Here is a 23065-nt window from a genome sequence, read left to right as displayed (position 1 = left end):
CAAGGGAACCCCGGCACTCTTTTTGAACAGGGTGGTCGAGGGTGGCCACATATGAGGGAATTCCCACATAAAGAAGGGAAGAACATTCCACATACAGTAAACAGTCAAAACAAAAGCCCTAAAAGGAGAACTCGCCTGGAATATTTAAGCAAATAACCTCCCTGCTGAAGCAGAGAAAGGGAGAGAGTAGCAGACAGTGAGGTCAAAGAGACCAGGCCTAGATGTCTCTGAGCCTGTGGGCCTCTGTAAGGGCAGATTCTGGCTGTTATTCTAGAAGTGAACCCACCACAAGGTCTGAGCAGAGGAGTCACACGATCTAACTTGACTTTAAAAAGGCTCTCATTGGGAGTTCCCATTGAGGCCCAGCTGGTTACAAACCCAACTAGTATCTATGAGGATGTGGGTTTGATCCCTGGCCTCACTCATTGGGTTAAGGATCCAGCATTGCTGTGAGCCATGTTGTAGGTCACAGATAAGGCTCAGATCTCATGTTGCTTTGGCTGTGGCATAGGCCAGCAGCTGCAGCTCCGATTCAGCCCCATATGGAATGTCCATAAGCCATAGGTCCCGCCCCAAAAAGCAAAAATAAAAAAAATAAATAAAAAGGCTTGCACTGGCTACTGTGTTGAGAACAGATGGAAGGTGCAAGGGTCAAAGCAGAGGGCTGGTTAGGAAACTCACAGGAACCTAGGGGACAGGTCACGGTGCTCTATTGGCATGAGAGCAGGAAGGTGAGAGGTGGTTGGATTCTGGCAATTTTCATAAGACAAAGCTAATTCATCCTGAATTGGATGTGGCATTGTGGGAAAAGGGAGTAGCTAAAGCTATCAAAACTAAAATAAGCTCACTGTGAAGAAAAAGAATGGCTGTGGGAGGTTCTGAATTTCTTAATTCATTCCTGAGATGATTTCTGAAACTGTTGGAATTAACTGCAAAAGTACTTCTTTCCATCTTTACAGAGCTTCTAATACAAATTAAGACAAGTAAGGAAACTACAGCTACCGGAGGCACAAGACTACACATGATACATTTACAGAAACCACTCTAATACACTGTAGGTGATTATTATCTATGAGAAGTGCACCTAAGTTATTTTTTTTAACTCTTTAAAAATATAAGCATCATACCTGTTCCTGAATCAGACATCCAAGAATTTGGATTCTCATCTGGTTTGTTGAGGTAAAAAGCTCGAGGCTGTGTAGCAGCAGTGAAATCAAACTACAATTCAAGAAAGAAAACAATTGACAGCTAAAAATCATTAGGCACAAACTGCTGACCCAAGGAATAAGAGCCGGGTGTCAAACCCAGGCATGGAGAAACAATTTCACAAAGAAAGCAATCCTGGTTTTCCCCATGGTTACAAGAATGGCAAAATAGGGAGTTCCCGTCGTGGCTCAGTGGTTAACAAATCTGACTAGGAATCATGAGGTTGAGGGTTCGATCCCTGGCCTTGCTCAGCGGGTTAAGGATCCAGCGTTGCCATGAGTTGTGGTGTGGGTCGCAGACAAGGTTCAGATCTGGCATTGCTGTGGCTGTGGTGTAGGCCAGCAGCCATGAGCTCCGATTAGACCCCTAGCCTGGGAACCTCCATATGCCGTGGGAGTGGCTCTAGAAAAGGCAAAGACCAAAAAAAAAAAAAAAAAAAAAAAGAATGGCAAAATAGTAGGAATTAAGGTGAAAGATGTTCTATTCCTGTGTCATTTACGAAATCTATTATGATTCTCTGTGAGCTGGAAGAAGAAACTGGGAGCAGGTATCATTGAGTTCAGAATGAAAATGTGTTTACAGTTTGTCAGCAACTTCCAAAAGAAATTTCAAGTGCCTAGAATTAAAGTCATTCAGTATAAAAATTAATGCAAACCCATAAAAATTCATTTTTATTAGTAAGACTAAAATAAAACAAATTAACTCTGAAAACCTCCTATCAATAATTAATATAAACTTTAAAGAATAGGCTGCATCTTATACACAAATAATTGGTTATCAGAAAAGGCTAAAAATGCTTACTTAGCCTCAATTCTAATAAAAATTCTGTGCTAATCTCTCCTCATAATCTCTCTGGCATTGTCACAAAAAGTCTGTTTCCAAACAGAGAAATGTGAAAAGATTATTTTTATTGGAATTTTTCTTATCAGTTCCACCATCATCAAACTTTAAAATTCCTGTTAAAGAGAATTTAAGCTTCAGTTGCTTACAAACACCCGTGGACCCACTGCAAAAGCACAAGAGCCCTAAGCTGATAGCCTTCTACCTATTAAGGAGGGGTCATCCCCTCAGCCTTCTAAGGCACCACTTTAGCCTCTTTTGCAACAAATGTCTCTTCTAAAACTCTTACCTGCTCAAATTTCTGTCAAATTTATGTCTCAGTACTTAGGAGACCAGGAAGAGCTGGCTGCAGAAGACTAAGTAAAAATTCCAAGTAAAATATTTCCACCTTTCCTCGGTCCTAAGGTGTAAACCTTAATGAGCTCAGCCGACATGCATCCTTCTTGGCTGGAAAGGGCTCACCTTACATGGCTGCCTGAGCATAGCTGTGAACTGTTCTGAGCACATAGGGCATTGGCTGAAGAAAGCAGGCCCAGCTTTTAATGAGAAAGGAAAGCATGGTGCAAGGAAAAGCCCCTCCCAAGAAGCTGGCCTCAGTCTAATACAAGGACAGTATCAGGAACAGTCCAGCAGCATCTGAAAAATCATCATGGAGCCCACAGCCCAGGAAATGGTAACTTCCAATCTGTCCCAGACAAAGGACCAAGGAAACAAAGACCAACCTGAGCTTTGGAAAATCCTTCTGCTAAACAATATCCAATTTCACAATGTGCTCCAAAATTGCTAGGACCCAAAATAAACCACATTGTAAAAAAAAAAAGAAAATTGGATCCCAAGAGAATTCTGATTTAGACTGAATCTAGAAAAGCAATGAAAGATTCTCTGATTTAGATTGAACCTGGAAAAAAAAAAAGCAACAGAAGAGAAAGGATGAAATAAAGAGCAAAGTTCCAGCTTTTGTGACTCCACAGAATTTGATTCAGAATTAGGCAGGTAAGAAGTGCATTTCAGGTGTGGTGTCTCTGATTCCCCAACCACCATTACCTGAAAGCCATTTAAAACTTTGAAATACCTTGATTTCGAAAGAAACTTGATTTCACCTAAATATTTAATACTAAAATTATCTAATTCACCTTAAAAAATAAGAAAAATCAAACCATCCAGGATACAATCAAAAAAAAAACAAAAAAAACAAAAAAAACAAAAACAAAAAAACAACGTCCTTTTCACAGCTTCACCCTCTGCCCCACTGACATCCCCAGAAGCAGAAGAGGCTACTAGGCAGACCTAGCCAAGGGCATTTCTCAGGCAGTGCCTCTGATCCTTTGGCTGCTGGTCTGATTCTCCACTGAATCCAGGAAGAAAATTGGGCTAGATCAGTGGTTCACAAGCTTGATAGCACAGGAGAAACATCTGAGGAGTGCACATACCACCTGATCACAGGTCACAGCCGCACCAATGATGGCAGACTACCTAGGGCTGGCAGCAAGGAATAAGGAGACTTTTAAAGTTCCCCAGGTGACTCTAATGTACAGATTTGGGGAACGACAGGGCTACATGAACAAATGCTAATCTACAGTCACAAAAGATAGTGAATCTACCAAGTTAACACGTCACAAACCCAAAGTTTATCAGAAGTAAAAAAGTCTCTCTGCGTTCTCATCATGACACAGGAGAAACAAATCCGACTAGAAACCATGAGGTTCTGAGTTCCATCCCTGGCCTAGCTCAGTGGGTTAAGGATCTGGCATTGCCGTGAGCTGCAGTGTAGGTTGCAGACATGGCTTGGATCTGGTGTTGCTGCACTCCGGTGTAGGCTGGCAACTACAGCTCCGATTAGACCCCTAGCCTGGGAACTTCCGTATGCTGCGGGTGCGGCCCTAAAAAGTCAAAAAAAAAAAAAAAAAAAAAGTCACCGCAGACTGAGTTTCAGTTAAAAGAAAAACAGGAAGGAGTTTCCTTGTGTCACAGTGGGTTAAGACTCTGGCATCACTGCTGTGACACAGGTTCAACCCCTGGCCCAGAATGGTCTGCACAGCCAAGAAAAAAATTTTTAAATTAAAAAAAAGTCTGGGAGTTCCCGTTGTGGTGCAGTGGTTAACGAATCCAACTAGGAATCATGAGGTTGCAGGTTCGATCTCTGGCCTTGCTCAGTGGATTAAGGATCTGACGTTGCCGTGAGCTGTGGTGTAGGTCACAGCCGGGGCTTAGATCTGGCGTTGCTGTGGCTCTGGCGTAGGCTGGCAGCTACAGCTCCGATTAGACCCCCTAGCCCAGCAACCTCCACGTGCCACGGGTGTGGCCCTAGAAAAGACAAAAAAAAAAAAACAAAAAAACTCTGAAGTTCTCTTGTGGCACAGCAAGTTAAGGATTTAAGGATCCAGGGTTGCCGCAGCTATGGCACAGGTTGAAATGGCAGCTCAGGTTTGATTCCTGGCCAGGGAACTTCTACATGTAGCAGGTGGAACAAAAAAAAAAAAAAAAGTAAAAAGTAAAAACAGAAAAAAAGAAACAAGTATGAAAACATTCTCCCTATCTGGCAACCTATTCCAATGAAAAAAATCAGCTTTCAGAGTTCCCGTCGTGGCGCAGTGGTTAACAAATCCGAGTAGGAACCATGAGGTTGCGGGTTCGATCCCTGCCCTTGCTCAGTGGGTTAAGGATCCGGCGTTGCCGTGATCTGTGGTGTAGGTTGCAGACGCGGTTCGGATCCCGCGTTGCTGTGGCTCTGGCGTAGGCTGGCAGCTACGGCTCCAATTAGACCCCTAGCCTGGGAACCTCCATATGCCAAGGGAGCAGCCAAAAGAAATAGCAAAAAGCCAAAAAAAAAAAAAAAAATCAGCTTTCACCTCAGTCTCCAAATGCTTTCATACCATCACATCAAACAAGGATATACCATGCTTGGTGCCTCACAGGCTCAAAAGAACAGAGCTACCAATGCAGCACTAGCATGCTTCTAGGCCCAGAGGCCGGCAGGTTCAGGTAACCTCTTCACCTTCATTTCCCTCCTCAATACAAGTCTGAATAAGTTCAAAAAATGACATTAGGAAATGTATCATGGGTTGAAGAAAGAAATGTACTGAAAAAAAGAGAAGTAGTACCTTATGAAAGCTGAGAGGACTGTCTTCTTATGACTTCCATCTATTCTTTTCTATTTAGGGCCGCACCTGCAGCATATGGAGGTTCCCAGGCTAGGGGTCAAATCGGAGCTGTAGCTGCTGGCCTATGCCACAGCAACAGCAACACGGGATTGGAGCTGCATTTGCAGCCTACACCAAGATCATGGCAACGGCAGATCCTTAACCCACTGAGCAAGGCCAGGGATCAAACCTGAGTCCTCATGGATGCTGGTCAGATTTCGTTTCCGCCGAGCCACAACGGAACTCGTTTTGTTTTTAATCGTACTTTATCCCTCATTACTTTTGACTTCCAGTCTGCTAAAGAACCAGTATTTAGAGAATTGTTTCCCTTTGAGACACAAAACCGCTATGTCAATGGAAGAAATTAGCAATACAAAAGGAAAGGCAAAAAACTTATGAACATATGGTAAACAACATAATTATCTTAATTATCTGTAGCTGAAGCATGCCAGAGTAAAGTGACTTATCACCTACTTTCTCAATTGGTGACTTCTTGGTTTGCTCATTTCCTTGCATAGATTTTGAACACCCCTCTTCTTTATGTGCTCTATTTGGATGGTTTTGCTTCAGCTTTTGAGCCCATGATGTTATCGATTTACTAGTTTAAAAGAAAAAAAACCCCTCTTTAGATGCTGTTCTTCACAAATAAACACTAGTAGATACTACATTGGTGGAAAATGCTTTGAGTTGTTTTTCTAATAGCAGAGAGAGGATGAGTTTTTACTCATTCATATAAGTTTCTAATATTAGAGGCAAAATGAGCAAAAACACTGAGTAGCAGTGATTAACAATAAATACAGTCTATAGCCATGAAATAGAACAAAAACCACCATTTGTGGCCCCTTCAAATATTAAGTGTATCTCTATAGTGAAAGCATATTTATTTAGATGGACTTATGCTCACAGGTACCCAAGATTTGTGTTGCTACAACTAAATACCTTATATTAGATGACATATTTCAGAGACATAAAACTGAACATAATTTCAAATTATTATTTGTTTCACAAAAATTCAGTAAAGTCACTTTTACTAAAAAGTCCCCTGGGTTAATCAAAATGTCATTCAACTGGAGCCCACACTGTGGTACAACGGTATTGGCGGCATCTTGGGACGGCTGGGACATGGGTTCGATCCCTGGCCTGGCATGGTGAGGTAAGGATCCGGTTGCCACAGCTACAGCTTAGGTTGAGACTGCAGCTTGGATCTGATTCCTGACCCAGGAGCTCCATATGCTGCGGGGCAGCCAAAATGAAAAATCTCTTTTTATATATAAAAAACAAAATTGAGGAGTTCCCGTCGTGGCGCAGTGGTTAACGAATCCGACTAGGAACCATGAGGTTGCGGGTTCGGTCCCTGCCCTTGCTCAGTGGGTTAACGATGCGGCGTTGCCGTGAGCTGCGGTGTAGGTTGCAGACGCGGCTCGGATCCAGCGTTGCTGTGGCTCTGGCGTAGGCCGGTGGCTACAGCTCCGATTTAACCCCTAGCCTGGGAACCTCCATATGCCGCGGGAGCGGCCCAAGAAATAGCAACAACAACAACAACAACAACAAAACAACAACAACAACAAAAAAAAAGACAAAAAAAAAAAAAAGACAAAATTGAGTATGCATAAAATTGAGTATACAATCTTTGGTTTCAAATTATATGAATATGTGTGACAATATTTCACTGATAATATAGTTCTGTACTCTAATTTTCAGTGAGTCTCAGTAACTAGAAAATACAAAAGGTATTTTTCTGGCAAGGCCTCCCACCTTAAGAATTTTAGTGGTCTTGGAGTTCCCATCATGGCTCAGCAGAAACGAATCTGACTAGTGTCCACAAGGACACAGGTTTGATCCCTGGCCTCACTCGGTAGGGTAAGGATCCAGCATTGCCATGAACTATGGTGTAAGTCACAGACACGGCTCTAATCTGACGTTGCTGTGGTATAGGCCGGTGGCTACAGCTCCGATTCAACCCCTAGCTTGGGAATCTCCATATGCCTCAGGTGTGACCGTAAAAAACAATTAAAAATAAAATAAAATAAAAGAATTTTAGCAGTCTTATAGCACTGTAAATGGGAAGAGAGATGTCATTAGAATATTAATGTGCTTTGTTAATTTCAATTTTCCCACAGGCAGTAAATAAAGGAATTTGATAAAACAGACATTCAAGCACATCTCTTTCTATTATAGTTTAACTAAATGGAACTGTATTTACTAAACATGTTTATAATAAATGTAATGAACAAGTAAAATGCCCCAGAATGATGGGGAAATTCTACTTACCTGTTTGTTTTTCCACTGTATACTTCTGAAATCTTATTTTCACCAAGAAAATTGTGTTCAAATTCACCAGGAAAAATGGGAATATATTCCTTTAAAGATGCGCAAAACTCTTCATTAGTATGTATATAAAAACTCTGGTCTTTCACACCATCTGCAAGCGACTCTGTCTGTACCACAGGTGCTCCAAACTGTCCTTCAGAAACCTCTGCGTGCTCCATGCACTCTTGAGCGGCCTTAGATTTGTAGGTATTTAGTTCTGAGACACAAAAGGTACCATACCCACTGCTCACTGAGCTACTATCCACATTGCAGTCTTGTTGTGATGTGGATGTTTCTTGCTGCATTTCAGGTTCTTTAGACTTAGGAAAACTGATAACAGATTCATTTCTCTCACTGTTTTCAGAAAAAAAACCCATTTGACTTTCTGAAGATATCTGTTTGCTTAAAGAACTTCTATCACAGGAAGCCCAGGAAGCATTATTGGTCTGCAATTTGACTAAATTTTTTATCTCCTCCTGTATACGCTGAAAATAAAAAATTACAGATTTGTCTAAGAAAGTATATTAAACATCACATTTCTATAAATGTCCTGAAAACTCTATGTTTAAAAATAGATACTAGGAGTTCCCGTTGTGGTGCAGTGGTTAACGAATCTGACTAGGAACCATGAGGTTGAGGGTTTGATCCCTGGCCTTGCTCAGTGGGTTAACGATCCGGCGTTGCCATGAGCTGTGGTGTAGGTTGCAGACACGGCTCGGATCCTGCGTTGCTGTGGCTCCGGCGTAGGCCAGTGGCTACAGCTCCGATTCAACCCCTAGCCTGGGAATCTCCTTATGCCGCAGGAGCGGCCCAAGAAATGGCAAAGACAAAAAAATAAATAAAAATAAAGATACTATTTTAAAGATGATACATGCGTATTACCTTTAGTTTATAAACAAAACTGACACAATTAACTAACTGGTTCCTCTGCAAATTTTACAGTATAAAACAAGAATCAATACAAAGAACTTACTTGAATTTGATTGTGGAACTGTTCCTGCTGGGCAACTATCTGCTCCTGGCATTGTTTTTCCACCAAATTGAATAGCTGTAACCACCTGGTCTATTAAATTATAAAATATTTTAGTTTAAAAATAATTTTAACCCAATATTTCACAGAAATATCCCTCCAGTGGGAAAAACTTATTTTTAATGTAAAAATGATAAGCTAAATTAGTTATAAAACTATATTGGCGTTCCTGTCATGGCACAGCAGAAACAAATTTGCCTAGTATCTGTGAGATCGCAGGTTGAATCCCTGACCTTGCTCAGTGGGTTAAGGATCTGGCATTGCTATGAGTTGTGGTGTAGGTCACAGATACGGCTTGGATCTGGCATTGCTGTGGCGTAGGCCAGAGGCTACAGCTCCGATTTGACCCCAGCCTGGGAACCTCCATATGCCACAAGTGCAGCCCCAAAAAACAAAACAAAGTTACAAAAATATGAAGACATAGGCTTGGGCACCCCTTTCTTAAGTGACCTGTGGTCTGGGTAAATTTGAAGGTCTGAATAAATCCTATTTTTCAAATGTCATCTTAATTTGCTGTCATTTTTTTTTAATGACATAAGTTTTTTAATATAGTTTATTTTTATTATGATTTTTATTTTTTCCATTATAGTTGGTTTACAGTGTTCTGTCAATTTCTACTGTACAGCAAAGTGATCTAGTCATACATATATATATACATTCTTCTTCTCACATTATCCTCCATCATGTTCCATCCATCACAAGTGACTAGACTTAGTTCCTCGATTAATAAAGAACTGCTGACAGTTGTACTTTACATTTGACTTAAGTTTCTACTGTGGCACAACAGGATCAGTGGCACCTCTGGAGCAGTGGGATGCAGGTTCAATCCCTGGCCCAGTACAGTGGTTAAAGATCTGGAGTTATTGCAGCTGAAACATAGGTTACAACTGCAATGTAGGTCGAAACTGAGGCTTGGATCTGATCCCTGGCCCAGGAACTCCATATGCCATAGGGAGGCCAAAAAAAAGAGGAAAAAAAAAAAAAAAAAACCCAGTCTGGCTCTAGTTGCTACCGAGGTGTGGGTGTGATCCCCCAGCTGGGTGCAATGGGTTAAAGTATCCCATGCTGTGCACCTGCAGTGTGGGTTGCAGCTGCAGCTCAGATTCAGTCCCCGACCTGGGAAGTTCCATAAGCTGCAGGTGTGGCCGTAAATGGGGGAAAAAAAAAAAAAAAACTGCTGACAGTTGTACTTTACATTTGTCTTAGGTTCTTCTTCCTTTCCTCATAATAGCCAAGGGTTTTCTTAAACACTAACTTGGACCCAGAAAAAGAATCCCACATCTTAAAATAAGAGATAGTTTGGTATTAGGAGAATCTGACCCCTAATTTAGTTGTTCTTCAAGTTAAAAAAAAAAAAAAACTAAAAATCAGATATTAAAGTGTTTTAAAGCACTGTAGCTGAAAAGGAATGAAAGGATAACTGAAAACCTATGGAAGTGGCCACTTTTAAATCCTGATCCACCCTGACCCCTGTGAGTAGTTAGTGTTCCTGTAACTAGTCTAGGCCAAAACAGGACAGGAGAGGGAGCATGGAGTTCTCCAGAGGCTGAATTCGACCTAAAGGTTGAATTCAGTAATGGACTGCAAGCGGTAATACATAAGGTCATGACAACCAGCTTCCCTGTTTAAAACTTTCCAGTGTCTTTACAATTTTGTCATTCCCCATAGGGCCCTGAAGGATCTGGCTCATACACACCTCCCAGTTTCACCTCAAGTCTCTCTGTCCCATTCTCGACACACCCCAGGCTCTCTGGCCTCCTTCTGCTCCATGAATGTGCCAAAACTGTTTTATACCTCAAAGGTCCCATACCTGCTTACCCTACCTGGAAAGCTCTCTCCCCAGCTCTCCACATGGCTGGCTTCTTCCTATCCTGGGATTTCAGCTTGATTATCATCTTCTCACAGTTTCCCAAACCTTCCTCCCAGTTACTCTCTTTCTTGGTATCCTGTTTATTTCCTTCAGAACACTTACAACAATCAGAAAGTATCTCATTTGTTCACTTTGGTTTTTGTTTTTGTTTTTTTGTCTTTTTAGGGCCACACCCATGGCATATGGAAGTTCCCAGGCTAGGGTTCAAATCATAGCTACCGGCCTACACCACAGCCACAGGAGCACAGGATCCAAGCTGCGTCTATGACCTACACCACAGCTTACAGCAAAGCCAGATCCTTAATCCACTGAGCGAGGCCAGTGATTGAACCTGAGTCCTCATGGATGCTAAAGAGGGTTCGTTACTGCTGAGCCACAATTGGAACTCCTCATCTGTTCACTTTGTTAACCTGCATCCCAACACGGCCCCTGCTCTATCCCCAGCATTCAGGACGCAAGGCCACATTAAAAGTGGGCACTCAGAGACACAGTATAAACCAGTGTATAAAAATGGATGCTGCAAGCTGCACTTTTTCTTAGTTATTACAGACTACACAATCCAGAGACGACACTTCAGGTTAATGGTGAAAGCCACTTACATAAAAGAATTAAGCTGAAACTTATATACCGTATTAAGGTAAAGGGGAGAACACCTCAAGACTGGAAAAGGAAGCCTTAAAATGAAATATGACCATACAAATAGGAAGTGTGAATTCTAAATCAACTGACTTCAGGACAAGTTGGTCTAGATCAAATCAAGTTCCTTACCTTCTCAACTTATAAAGCATCTTACATTAATCAAAACGAAAAAGAAATAATCAGAGAGTTCCCGTCGTGGCGCAGTGGTTAACGAATCTGACTAGGAACCATGAGGTTGCGGGTTCGATCCCTGGCCTTGTTCAGTGGGTTAAGGATCCGGCGTTGCTGTGACGTAGGTCGCAGATGTGGCTCGGATCCCGCTTTGCTGTGGCTCTGGCGTAGGCTGGTGGCTACAGCTCCGATTGGACCCCTAGCCTGGGAACCTCTGTATGCCGTGGGAGTGGCCCTAGAAAAGGCAAAAAAAGACCAAAAAAAAAAAAAAAAAGAAAAGAAAAGAATCAGGCAGAAGTTTTCTTATAAGGTTATACCCTTATACCTTTAGGGGTTATTTTTTAATCTTATATATAAAGTTATTATTCACATAAAACTAAATTATAATAATGACAGAACAACAATTAACAAAAAATGGCTTCACAGTACTGAGACAGTTGATATTAATCACACCTTATAATCATTTTCTCATTTAGGATATAAATGAATAGAGTTCATTTAGTCTATAAAATAGAGATTTTGTTTCCTAATCAGACTTTATAGTTAATATTCTAATTTTAAATAAACTTAAGAACATTATGAATACAACAAGTAATATTATTCACTTAATTACAAGGGCTACTACTCATTTCAAACCAAACTGATTTACACTACCTGCATTTTACATATTGTTGGAGGATATGGGCATCTAATTAAAGTTTTCCCCTACACACACTTTTTGTTTTTTGTTTGTTTGTTTTCTTTTTATGGCCACACTTGTGGCCAATGGAAGTTCTCGGGCTGGGGTCAAATCAGAAGCCAGATCTATAACCCACTGAGCGAGGTCAGGGGTCAAACCTGCATCCTCACAAACACTGTCGGGTCTTAACCTGCTGAGCCACAACAGGAACTCCGACACTTACATATTTGATGCTATTAGCCTGAATGGGATTTCTATAGTCTGGCTTCGTAAATATCCTACGGGCTTTTTCCTGGGTCTGACTCCCACCTCTCCACTAACAACTAGTGTGATCCTGAACAAGTAAATTTAATTTCCTTGTTTCCTAATTATAAAATGGGAATAACCACACCTCATGTGTGGCCAGGAGGATTAAGTTTTAAGTTTAAATATGATGCATGTAAAGCAGTGATCTCAATGGGGGAACTATAATTTGAAAATCTAGAACGTTTCCTTGTGGCGCATCAGGTTAAGAATCCAACGTTGCCACAGTTGTGGCATAGGTTCAATACCTGGCCTAGGAATTCCACATGCCTCAGGTGTGGCAAAAAGAAAAAGAAAAAAGAAAATCCATGAGGTCATGGTCATCACAGAGATAGTAGGAGTACCACGAGCATTTAGTAGGCACGGTCCAGGGATGCAAATCACAGGATAGTACCCTGTTTTAGAGAACTGTCCTATGTCCATTTTTAATTCTAAAAAGTTATACATATTTTGCAGTTTTTAAATCACCAAACTGTCCAGAAATGCAACTAACAAGACATTTCAAAACTTGCCCAGAAATTTGTTACCGTTTCAGAAAATCATGTCACTAGCTGCAGTGCTAGATCAATACAAGGCAGCTGTATTGGTCTGTGTCAGCTGCTGCAGTCATGGTTGAGTCTACACAGAGGTAAGCACCAGTCTGCTTCATTATACCTTCTAATGTAAATGTGTCTGAACACGTATACATTGAAATACATATTATCTTATTATAAATAATAGTACACTGACCCTCCTGTACCTCAGTTAGGACATTATACTGACTTTTTTTTTAAAGTGAATTCAGGCAGGTTACATCACTTCTGAATTTCTTTTTTCTTTTTTTGTCTTTTTAGGGCCACACCCACAGCATATGGAAGTTCCCAGTCTAGGGGTCTCATCAAAGCTGTAGCTGCCAGCCCACACCACAGCCACAGCTACACTGGATCGGATATACACCAACTGTGGTGCGATATACACCACAGTTCACAGCAATGCCAGATCCTTAACCCACTGAGCAAGGCCAAGGATCAAACCTGAGACCTCATGGATACTACCAAGGTGTATTACCACTGAGCCATGAAGAAAATTCCAATCTGTGAATTTCATTTCAGGAAAAGATATTGATGTTATTTAAAACCTGTTACAATAAGAGAGCTTTCAGCCTAATAAGTTGAGTGCCACTGATAGTGTCTAGTATACTGCCCAGCAAATACTCAACAAATGATATTGGAATAATAATTATCAGAAAACCATTACTACTATATACATCATCAGCAGTGCTAAATAGTTAAAGCGCTAAAATAATTTTTAAAAATTTGTTAATGATGTGTTTTAAAATTTTCTCACAGTTTCCATTGTGGCTCCATGATAACAAAACTGACTAATATCCATGAGGACGTGGGTTCCATCTCTGGCCTCACTCAGTGGCTTAAGGATCCGGCCTTGCTGTGAGCTGTGGTGCAGGACAAAGACGAAGCTCAGATCCCGAGTTACCATGGCTGCAGCATAGGCCAGTGACTATAGTTCTGATTTGACCCCTAGCCTGGGAACTCCTGTATACCATGGGTGCGGACCTAAAAAGACAAAAAAAAAATTTTTTTTTTACAATTATAGAAATATTAGCAAGTACTTAAGAATGTATTAAAGTATTTGTGTGTAAACATGTTAAATTCTTTCCTGATTGAATAAAAAAATATTACCTTCCCAAGTTTAAGCAGTGATAAAAATTCCAAGAGAGAGGTGTTATAAAGGAATTCTAAAGATTCAGATCATCTCCAGATTTCCTCCAGAGCTCTATGGAAGGTTTAGTGTTTTGTTTTAATAATGCAGATTAGTCTCTTATAAGTGGTAGAAATCAGACAAATGTTACTATTCCAAAAGAAAGGTGAAATTCAGGGAAGAGTTGGGGATAAGACTCATACAGCCCTTACCCTCCCATTCTTTCTAAATCACTATCCTAAAACATCAGAGGCTTTTATCTTCATAGGCTAGAAAAACATACAAAATATGGAGTGTGCTATGGTGCAATGGGATTAATGTGTCTTGGGAGCGCTGGGACCCAGGTTTGATCCCTGGCCCACTGCAGTGGGTTAAGGATCTGGCATTGCCACAGCTGCAGCATAGGTCGAAACTGTGGCTCGGATCTGATGCCTGCCCCGGAAACTCCACATGCCAAGGGGCGGCCAAAAGAGAAAAAGAAAAATGCGTGCACGCACACACACACACACACACACACACACACACACACACAAAACACACACACAAAACAAATTCAACAAGTTCTACTGAAATGGTCCTAGGAGTATTTCATAATCTGTCAAAATCATAAATAGCTTATAAAACTAGTGAATAATCAATTATATATCTACAATATAAAAATTAAGTAGTCAATTAATGCTAAATGTAATAATCTGTTAGATCACAAGAGAAGAAAGGACACAAAGAAACTGGTTCAAATTTTAAAAGATGTAAGTAGCTGGCTGGTATTCTGGCTTATAATAATCTGTGTCTTAAATTCAAATATACATTCTGATTCTGACTTAAGATGTTGATTTCAAAGATTAAAAGTAACTATGAAGTTGCCAGAGGTCAATGAGTCATTTCTTTTAAAACATGTCAATTCTGGCATTATAAGCTAATGAATAATTAGGGGAAACATTTCATAAAGCATTCCAGTATTATTTACATGACTTTACAATGGCATTTTATATGTCTTTTGCATTAGCATGTACTTATCATTAAATGAAAAAAGTATAGGAGTTCCCACTGTGGCTCGCCGTAATGAATCCAACTAGTATCCATGAGGACTTGGGTTCTTCCCTGGCCTCGCTCAGTGGATCCGGCATTGCCTGAGCTGTGGTGAAGGTCACAGACACAGCTCAGATCTGGCATTTCGTTGCTGTGGCTGTGGTGTAGGCCAGCAGCTGCAGCTCCAATTCAACTCCTAGCCTGGGAACTTCCTTATGCCAAGGGTTCGGCCCTAAAAAGACAAAAATATAAAAAAATAAAAGTATAAAAACTTAAAACTCAATTTTCTTTTAAGTTTGCCATAATACTCAGTCACTTTAATTAAGTCCAATGATTATAAGTAATTACACTTAGGGATGGCTGCTATTGAATTCTTTATTTTTATTTTATTTTGCTTTTTAGGGCCACATGTGTAACATATGGAGGTTCCCAGGGTAGGAGTCAAATCCAAGCTACAACTACCAGCCTACACCACAGCCACAGCAACACAGGATCCAAGAAGTGACTACAACCTACACTGCAGCTCAGAGCAATGTCAGATCCTTAACCCTCTGAGAGAGGCCAAGGATCAAACCCGCATCCTCATAGATACTAGTCAGATTTGTTTCCACTGCGCCACAACAGGAACTCCCTTTATTCTTTTGCTTTTTAGGGCTGCAGGTGTGGCATATGCTACTGAATTCTTTTTTTTTTTTTTTGTCTCTTTTTTTGCCATTTCTAGGGCCACTTCTGCGGCACATGGAGGTTCCCAGGCTAGGGGTCGAATCGGAGCTATAGCCACCGGCCTACACCAGAGCCACAGCAACACAGGATCCGAGCCGCGTCTGTGGACCCACACCACAGCTCACAGCAACGCTGGATCCTTAACCCACTGAGCAAGGGCAGGAATCAAACCTGCAACCTCATGGTTCTTAGTCAGATTCGTTAACCACTGCGCCACAACAGGAACTCCTGCTACTGAATTCTTAAACCAGATAACTTTTTATTCCATTTATTCTACATTCTTACAAATAACAAATTATAGTTTAAAAACTATGATTAACATGTAAAACAAAATCTACTGCTCTCTAAAGAATTTGGAGTTCCTATTGTGGCATAGCAGAAACAAATCCAACTGGTATCCTTGAGAATGAGGGTTCAATCCCTGGCCTCACTCAGTGGCTTAAGTAACTGGTATTGCAGTGAGCTGTGGTGCAGGTTACAGATGTGGCTCGGATCCCGAGTTGTTGTGGCTGTGGCTGTGGCCAGCAGCTGTAGCTCTGATTCTACCCCTAGCCTGGGAACTTCCGTATGCTTCCGGTGAAACCCTAATAAGCAAAAAAAAAGAAAAAAAAAAAAAGAAAAAAGAAAGAAAAGAAAGATTTTTTTTTTTTTTTTTGTCTTTTGTCTTTTTGTCTGTTGTTGTTGTTGCTATTTCTTGGGCCGCTCCCGCGGCATATGGAGGTTTCCAGGCTAGGGGTCGAATTGGAGCTGTAGCCACCAGCCTACATCAGAGCCACAGCAACGCGGGGTCCGAGCCGCGTCTGCAATCTACACCACAGCTCACGGCAACGCCGGATCGTTAACCTACTGAGCAAGGGCAGGGACCGAACCCGCAACCTCATGGTTCCTAGTCGGATTCGTTAACCACTGCGCCACGACAGGAACTCCGAAGAGAAAGATTTTAATGTCATACATTTCTACAAGCATTACCAAATCTAGCCTTGGAAAAGTCTATCTTGGGGATTATTCCATGAAACAAAACTTATTAAGTATTTTTTTAACTGTTAAACTTTTATATTACAATTTAACCTATGGGAGTTCCCATCATGGCTCAGAGGTTAATTAATCCGACCAGGAACCATTAGGTTGCGGGTTCCATCCCTGCCTCACTGAGTGGTTTAAGGATCCTGCGTTGCCGTGAGCTGTGGTGTAGGTCGCAGAGGCAGTTCAAATACTGCATTGCGGAGTTCCCGTCGTGGCGCAGTGGTTAACGAATCCGACTAGGAACCATGAGGTTGCGGGTTCGGTCCCTGCCCTTGCTCAGTGGGTTAACGATCCGGCGTTGCTGTGAGCTGTGGTGTAGGTGGCAGACGTGGCTCGGATCCCGCGTTGCTGTGGCTCTGGCGTAGGCCGGTGGCTGCAGCTCCAATTCAACCCCTAGCCTGGGAACCTCCATATGCCGCGTGAATGGCCCAAGAAATAGCAAAAAAAAGACCAAAAAAAAAAAAAAAAACTGCATTGCTGTGGCTGTCTTGCAGGCCGGCAGCTACAGCTCTGATTAGACTCCTAGCCTGGGAACCTCCATATGCCTTGGGTGCAGCCCTAGAAAAGATAAAAAAAAAAAAAAAAAAAAAAAAAAAAAAAATTTAACCTATGAACCACAGAAAGAACCACCTGACCTAAGCAATCAATATAACTCAATGGAGCAAAGCTAAATGCGATATTAAATAGAAGCCTTAATTAGTATATTCAAAATATTTCAAAGTGGACTTAGGTTTTACAAAATGATGACAAGTCTGTGTTAAGTTACTTAAAACATCAGAATTAGTAACAATATTAATAATTTTGGAATTCTGATTTTTCTGAACAAAGATAATATTTTAGTTCACATTTAAAATATAAATTAGAATGTCTAACCACTAACATATCGTTGAAACACACTTTTGATCATCTTTTTCACATTTGTGCTATATTGTTCCCAAATTAATATATTTGATCACTATGAGGATATAAATTTCTCATAATTTAGAGTTTAGTAGAGGCATATTTATAAATAGAAATTTTTTAAAATTTCAAATATAAAACAAAACTAGATACCTCACAGTTTTTCCAAAGTTCCGAATCAGTCTTTCCACTGTTTTGTAGCTCTTGCATTAAAGAGGTTAGGACTTCAACTGTACCTTGAATTACAGATGGTCTGGTCTTCCCTGAGAAAGAGGATACCCCATTTGTACTAAGGGGACTACTTCTGTTGAAACATAAATAATTCAAATGGTTTTCTTCATTCTACTAAAGTGTTGAATAATTCAGCAGTTCAAGATTTAGCAGAGCAGCACAAAACTACTGATATTTAATCCTTCCTAATGGTACCTCATTTGCTGAAAATCTGATCACAGGTTTGTCCATGAAAGGAAAATAGCAGTGAAAAGACAGATTACTTAATTATATTTCTAAGAACACAACAGAAAGACCACCTTCAGAAGTGAGAGAACACTCCAAAGTACCAGCAGAAAATAAAAGTTTCTGCTAAACGATAAGAAAAATTATAAGCTACTCATATTTAAATTATGCCAGAAGATTATTTCGACCCCACTTTAAGAACGGCCATTTATTGCAATGAAGATTCTTTCTCCATTGCCCAGAATTACAGTCAAGGGTTGTTAACTGGATCCCCCTAATTTGGTGTGATAAACTGATGCTTATCTTTGCACTGTCTTTGAATAAAAGTAGTGCCAAGCAAATTAGCAAATATTCAGGACTTATTTAGCCTATTCAGTATGTAAAATAGCACTGATTCTTTCCAGGAGGACTGCTTTACCAAATTTGAGATGAGTTTATTTCACATTTGTTTTATAAAAACACAAGGCATAATTAGGGATATTAAGATTTATTTAAATTCCAATCATTGAAAGGTCACTTTCATTTACTTATTAATACTCTGCTTTGTTTCATAAACAATTTGTGAAAAAGAGGACACTAATGAAAATAACAGTAAAATAATAAAGAATTAGGATCAGAAAAAATATTAATAAAATTCAAAGGAAATACATGTTATCCATTAGGGGTTTCACATACAGTCATAGTTGGGTAATAATCAAGTTTAAATCTGGCCAATTTAACTGCCAGTCACAATAAAAAGGGAGGCAGTTCAGTTCCATAATTTTCATTAGCAAGGCACATTTAGGTTCCTCCAAGCAAATCAAACACTATGTTCTACAAGAGATTTCTTCTAGAAGTAGGTCTCAAAGGGGCCGCCAAATGATATAGGAAACAAAAAGCGTGTCCAACAATCAGAAAGTGGGTATAGATTATCACGGCAAACATTTCTGGACCGTGTCCCACGATTTCCACCTCACCTTTCCATCCTAACTTTCCTCTTTCTCCTTTCATTTTATGTATTTTTTTTAATTATAGTTGATTTACATTATTGTGCCAATTATTTTATATAGTCTTACAAGCGGCCCTAAATTCCTCCTGAGGAGTACGGGAATTTATTTACAATACACAGTTTCTTCAAGACCTATTACTGTGTGTAAATTTGCTCCTTCACCGGTAGCCCTGACTGCTGTGTTTTTGCTTTACTGTATCTGTTTTTTATAGGTGGTCACCTCTTTAATGGTCCCTGCCACTTTGTTTTTAAGCTACTGTAAATTTAGAAACCAAATAATTCAACTTATCAGTCTATGTACAAAATGAGAGTAAACAGGACCTGATTAAAAGCAAACCAAACATGGAATAATTTAAAAGGAAAATGCTTAAAATGCTGTTTGATAGCATCTATTTTTGTCAACTCACAGCCTGTTTTGCTACTTCCCAGCATTCAACTTTAATTGCTATTGTCCAGATTGGTGAGGTATTACTGCAATGTGAAACTATTCACCCTCTTAATTTCAAAATGGAGAATAATAGTTAGGCAACTAAATTTTAAAGACCATGCTTGTCACTTAACAAAAACAACAAAAGTGTAAAGAAAACTCCAACTAGCCAAACAAGTTCTTCTCACAATGTTCCCCATGTAAAAGTACATCTCTGGGAGAAATGAAGAACATGAAAGGACTGAAATTTTCTTAACTGAAACAATGGTCCCTCAACAGTTACCATAGTTTTGTGACTTTTTAAATGCAAATCAGCAACTATGATACCATTTGGGGAAACTGGTAAACTATGCAAATTAAATTATTTTGATATGTCATTACTCAAAAAAAGAGAAATCTATCTCATTCTTACCTATTAGTAGTATTTAAGTTCAGTCCAAGAGAATGGGAAGAATTTTTTATCTTGGATTCTACAGAAGATGACGCTTTTTGTAAGGGTTTCCCCAAGTCAAAATCTTCCATAGTGTACAGAAATTGTTACACTCTCTCGTTTGGAAATGCAGATTCTTTCACTGTTTGAAGAAACTGAATCCGAGTCATCTTCAGATGCTTCATCGTCTACAGGCATTTTCAGTTGCTGACATTCAGAACTGTGAAATGTCCTAAGCTCCAGAGAGAGTCTGAAAATGAATGAGGAACAAAAATTACAAAAAGCCACTAAACCTAGCAACTGTCTTTTCAAGACTTTGAAAACCTTGATCCTTTTATATAAATCTATATTAAGGATAGCAACATTATTCATAAGAGCCAAAATTCAGAAACAACGCAAATGTCCATCAACTGAAACATGGATAAACAATGTGATTAGCCATATAATGGAATCTTTTTTCATCACAGAAAAGAATAAAGCACTGATTTATGCTACAATGTGGATGAACACTGAAAACATTATGCTAAGCAAAAGAAGCTCAATAAAAGACTATGTATTGTATGAGTCCATTCATAAGAATTATCTAGAGTAGATAGAAATGAGATTAATGGTTACCAGGAGCTGAGAGAAGGAAAGAATGGGAGTGACTGAAAGGTCTGGGGTATCTTTTGGGGCAGATGAAAAGTTCTAGAATTAGTAGTGATGGTTCTACAATTCTATACTAGTGAATATACTAAAACTCACTGAATTGTATACTTTAAAAAAATTTGCAGTATGCGAATTATATCTCAATAAAAAAACTACAATAATGGTAATTTGCAGAAGTGTTTCTTTTCAGGTTATATTTCAAAACATGTTTGATAGGAGTTCCTGTTGTGGCTCAGCGGAAACGAATTTAACTAGCATCCACAAGGACGAAGATGTGATCCCTGGCCTTGCTCAGTGGGTTAAGGATTCGGCGTTGCCATGAGCTGTGGTGTAGGCCAACAGCTACAGCTCTGATTTGACCCCTGGCCTGGGAACCTCCATATGCCAAGGGTGGGGCCCTAAAAAGACAAAAAAAAAAGTTTAATAATCAAAGTTCCAGACACAATTCTACTAGTAACAACTGGAATACTTACATGCCTTGTTCATGTCTTTAACAAGTTCTACCATATTATCTATGCCTGTTGATTCATACAGTGAATAAATGAATAGGAACTACTTAGTATTTAATTTGGTACTGAAAACAGCCAATTAAACTGTTAACAATGGCTTTTTCCCCATATACTATATGCATGGAGTACTTTTGTACTCTATTTTTTAAGAAAAGAAAAAACTCTATGCATATCCAAAAGTACTCTATGCATATGCTACTTCTTAAAAATAACTATTTGCCAGGTCAACTAAAATTTAACTGAAGCTAGATGTACAGAGATAAACTGGTTATAACAAGTCAACTCATGTAGTTTAAAAAAAAAAAAAAAAAAAAAAAAAAGGAGCCATGGAGTAAGGGGAAAAAATAAAGAAAACCTATGCTGCTTACAAAACAGAAGTGTTAAGGAATGAGAAAGAGGAAAATTAACTATTATTCTGGTTCCTCTAGGTTCCCACTTTCTAGGGCCCGGTTTGACAAAGCAACCTTGAAAACATCAGCTCATAAAGGAATCATTTCCTTCAGGGACAGGTGTGAAAGCCAAGGGTAACCGGACCTAGCTAAATGATTTCTCCCCAGTGACTCAGCCCATCACCAACGACAAATGGGGTATTGAAAAAGTCAGAGGCTGCACCTTCCATCTGGCAACGAAAATACCGGAATTCAAATCACCTTGCTCTTCTAGCAGGAAAACACAAGCTCTCCAGGGAGGTGCATCTGCATGCAAATGATACCCCATCAATTATTTCCCCCACTGAGTTAATCCGGATGCAGTAGATGCAGATGGAAAACCATGTGAAATGCGATGAGGCTTCCCCAGTTTGGGGGGTGGGGGGAAAGAGCTGGGTGACAGCAGAGATAAATTTTTAAAAAACTGATATAGGAGTTCCCTTCGTGGCTCAGCGGAAAGGAATCTGACTAGGAACTGTGAGAACGCAGGTTCGATCCCTGGCCTTGTTAAGTGCGTTTAGGATCCGGACATACGGTGTAGGTCGCAGACGGGGCTCGGATCTGGCCTGGCTGTGGCTGTAGCCTAGGCCAGTGGCTGCAGCTCCAATTCGACCCCTAGCCTGGGAACCTCCGTATGCTGTGGGTACGGCCCTAAAAAGATAAAAAACCGATACACAATGCAAAATTTTAAAAAGCTGCTGGAGAATGTATATAAGAACTGAGACATTTTTGTATCTTCCAGCAACAAAATATGATGCTTTTGATGTCTCCAGCTCCTAGCAAAAAAAAAGGAGTTAACGGGGAAAAGAACAACTGATTCACTGAGAATATGTTAACTAGGCGTTCTGCTTTGTTGGGAACCTGAGAAGGGGGACGGAAGGGATGATTTCAGGTTTTGAGGCCAGATCCTGACATTCTCGTGCTCACAGACGCACCGCAACTGCTGCTGGCGGCTCTCGGATTAAAGTAGGAAGGCGAGGGAGGACCCACGCAGTCGCCTCAACTGTAGACAGTAGAGAGGCCAGAGTTAAAGCCACTGCTCCAACCAATAAACTATAATCATAATCCCCCAAAAGTAAGCAGAGGAAGCTGAGCGGGGGGTGTGGGGGGAGAAAAGCGAAATCCCTCAAGCCCCCCGCCCCTCGGGAAGAGGTGCTCCGCGATTGGGCCGTGAGGATGTCACTCAAGGGCACAGAGTCTAGAAAAGGCTCACGTCCGCAGGCAAAGCCCCACACGCCCGCTGGTTTTGCTGCGGTGGTTTCTGCTGACCGTCGGCTACCCCCGCCCTAACCCATCAGCACACCCAAGGGTCCGCTGAGTTGGTGTCTTCGATATCGCGTCCCCTTTCCCCCGTGACTGGCAGCTCCCCTCAGGCCGGCGGCCGCTTACCTGGCCCCGGCTCTCACTGCTGATGTTACGATCGGGCGAGCGGCCTCTCGCGACCGTTAAACTCGAGGGAGCGTGCGCGCGCCAGACGTCTTAGATGCAATTGGCTGCCCGGAAGGGGGCGGAGACGGCCGAGCCGCGGCCAGCGCGTCGACTTCCAGAGGCCAGTCCCCCAACTCCCAAGGAAGTGGCTGTCGGATGCCTGAGAAAAGAGAGGGGGCGGGGCTGCTGT

General features: G+C 40.8%; 1 protein-coding gene and 1 long non-coding RNA gene across 28 annotated transcripts in view; one reads left to right on the top strand and one right to left on the bottom strand.

The window, feature by feature from the left end:
* MPHOSPH9 (M-phase phosphoprotein 9) overlaps nt 1-22900 on the bottom strand; it is a 64965-nt gene extending 42065 nt beyond the window's left edge. For 15 of the 27 annotated variants that reach the window (XR_014827243.1, XR_014827242.1, XR_014827236.1 and 12 more), the window contains exons 1-7: nt 22837-22900; nt 19845-20112; nt 17715-17865; nt 8470-8559; nt 7458-7981; nt 5661-5784; nt 1128-1218 (exon numbers count right to left, since the gene is read on the bottom strand). Coding sequence is in view for 11 of the 27 variants with exons in the window: in XM_021074059.2 (XP_020929718.2) it covers nt 1128-1218; nt 5661-5784; nt 7458-7981; nt 8470-8559; nt 17715-17865; nt 19845-19954 (1090 nt within the window). In the remaining 16 variants the exon portion in view is untranslated. Of the gene's footprint in view, nt 1-1127; nt 1219-5660; nt 5785-7457; nt 7982-8469; nt 8888-9464; nt 9516-17714; nt 17866-19844; nt 20853-21848 lie in introns of those variants that run through there. The other 12 variants (XR_014827245.1, XR_014827238.1, XR_014827237.1 and 9 more) reach the window with 4 other exon arrangements.
* LOC146396545 (uncharacterized) overlaps nt 1-23065 on the top strand; it is a 179840-nt gene that overhangs the window by 72171 nt on the left and 84604 nt on the right. The window lies entirely within an intron of this gene.

The sequence above is a fragment of the Sus scrofa genome, chromosome 14 (assembly GCF_054392235.1).
Source record: "Sus scrofa isolate SSC_HxYL_T2T_F1_AM1 chromosome 14, Sscrofa_HxYL_maternal_Yorkshire_Landrace_v2.0, whole genome shotgun sequence".
Lineage (NCBI taxonomy): Eukaryota > Metazoa > Chordata > Mammalia > Artiodactyla > Suidae > Sus > Sus scrofa.
Note: the sequence above shows the minus strand (reverse complement) of the source record. Positions and strands in the feature narration are given on the sequence as shown.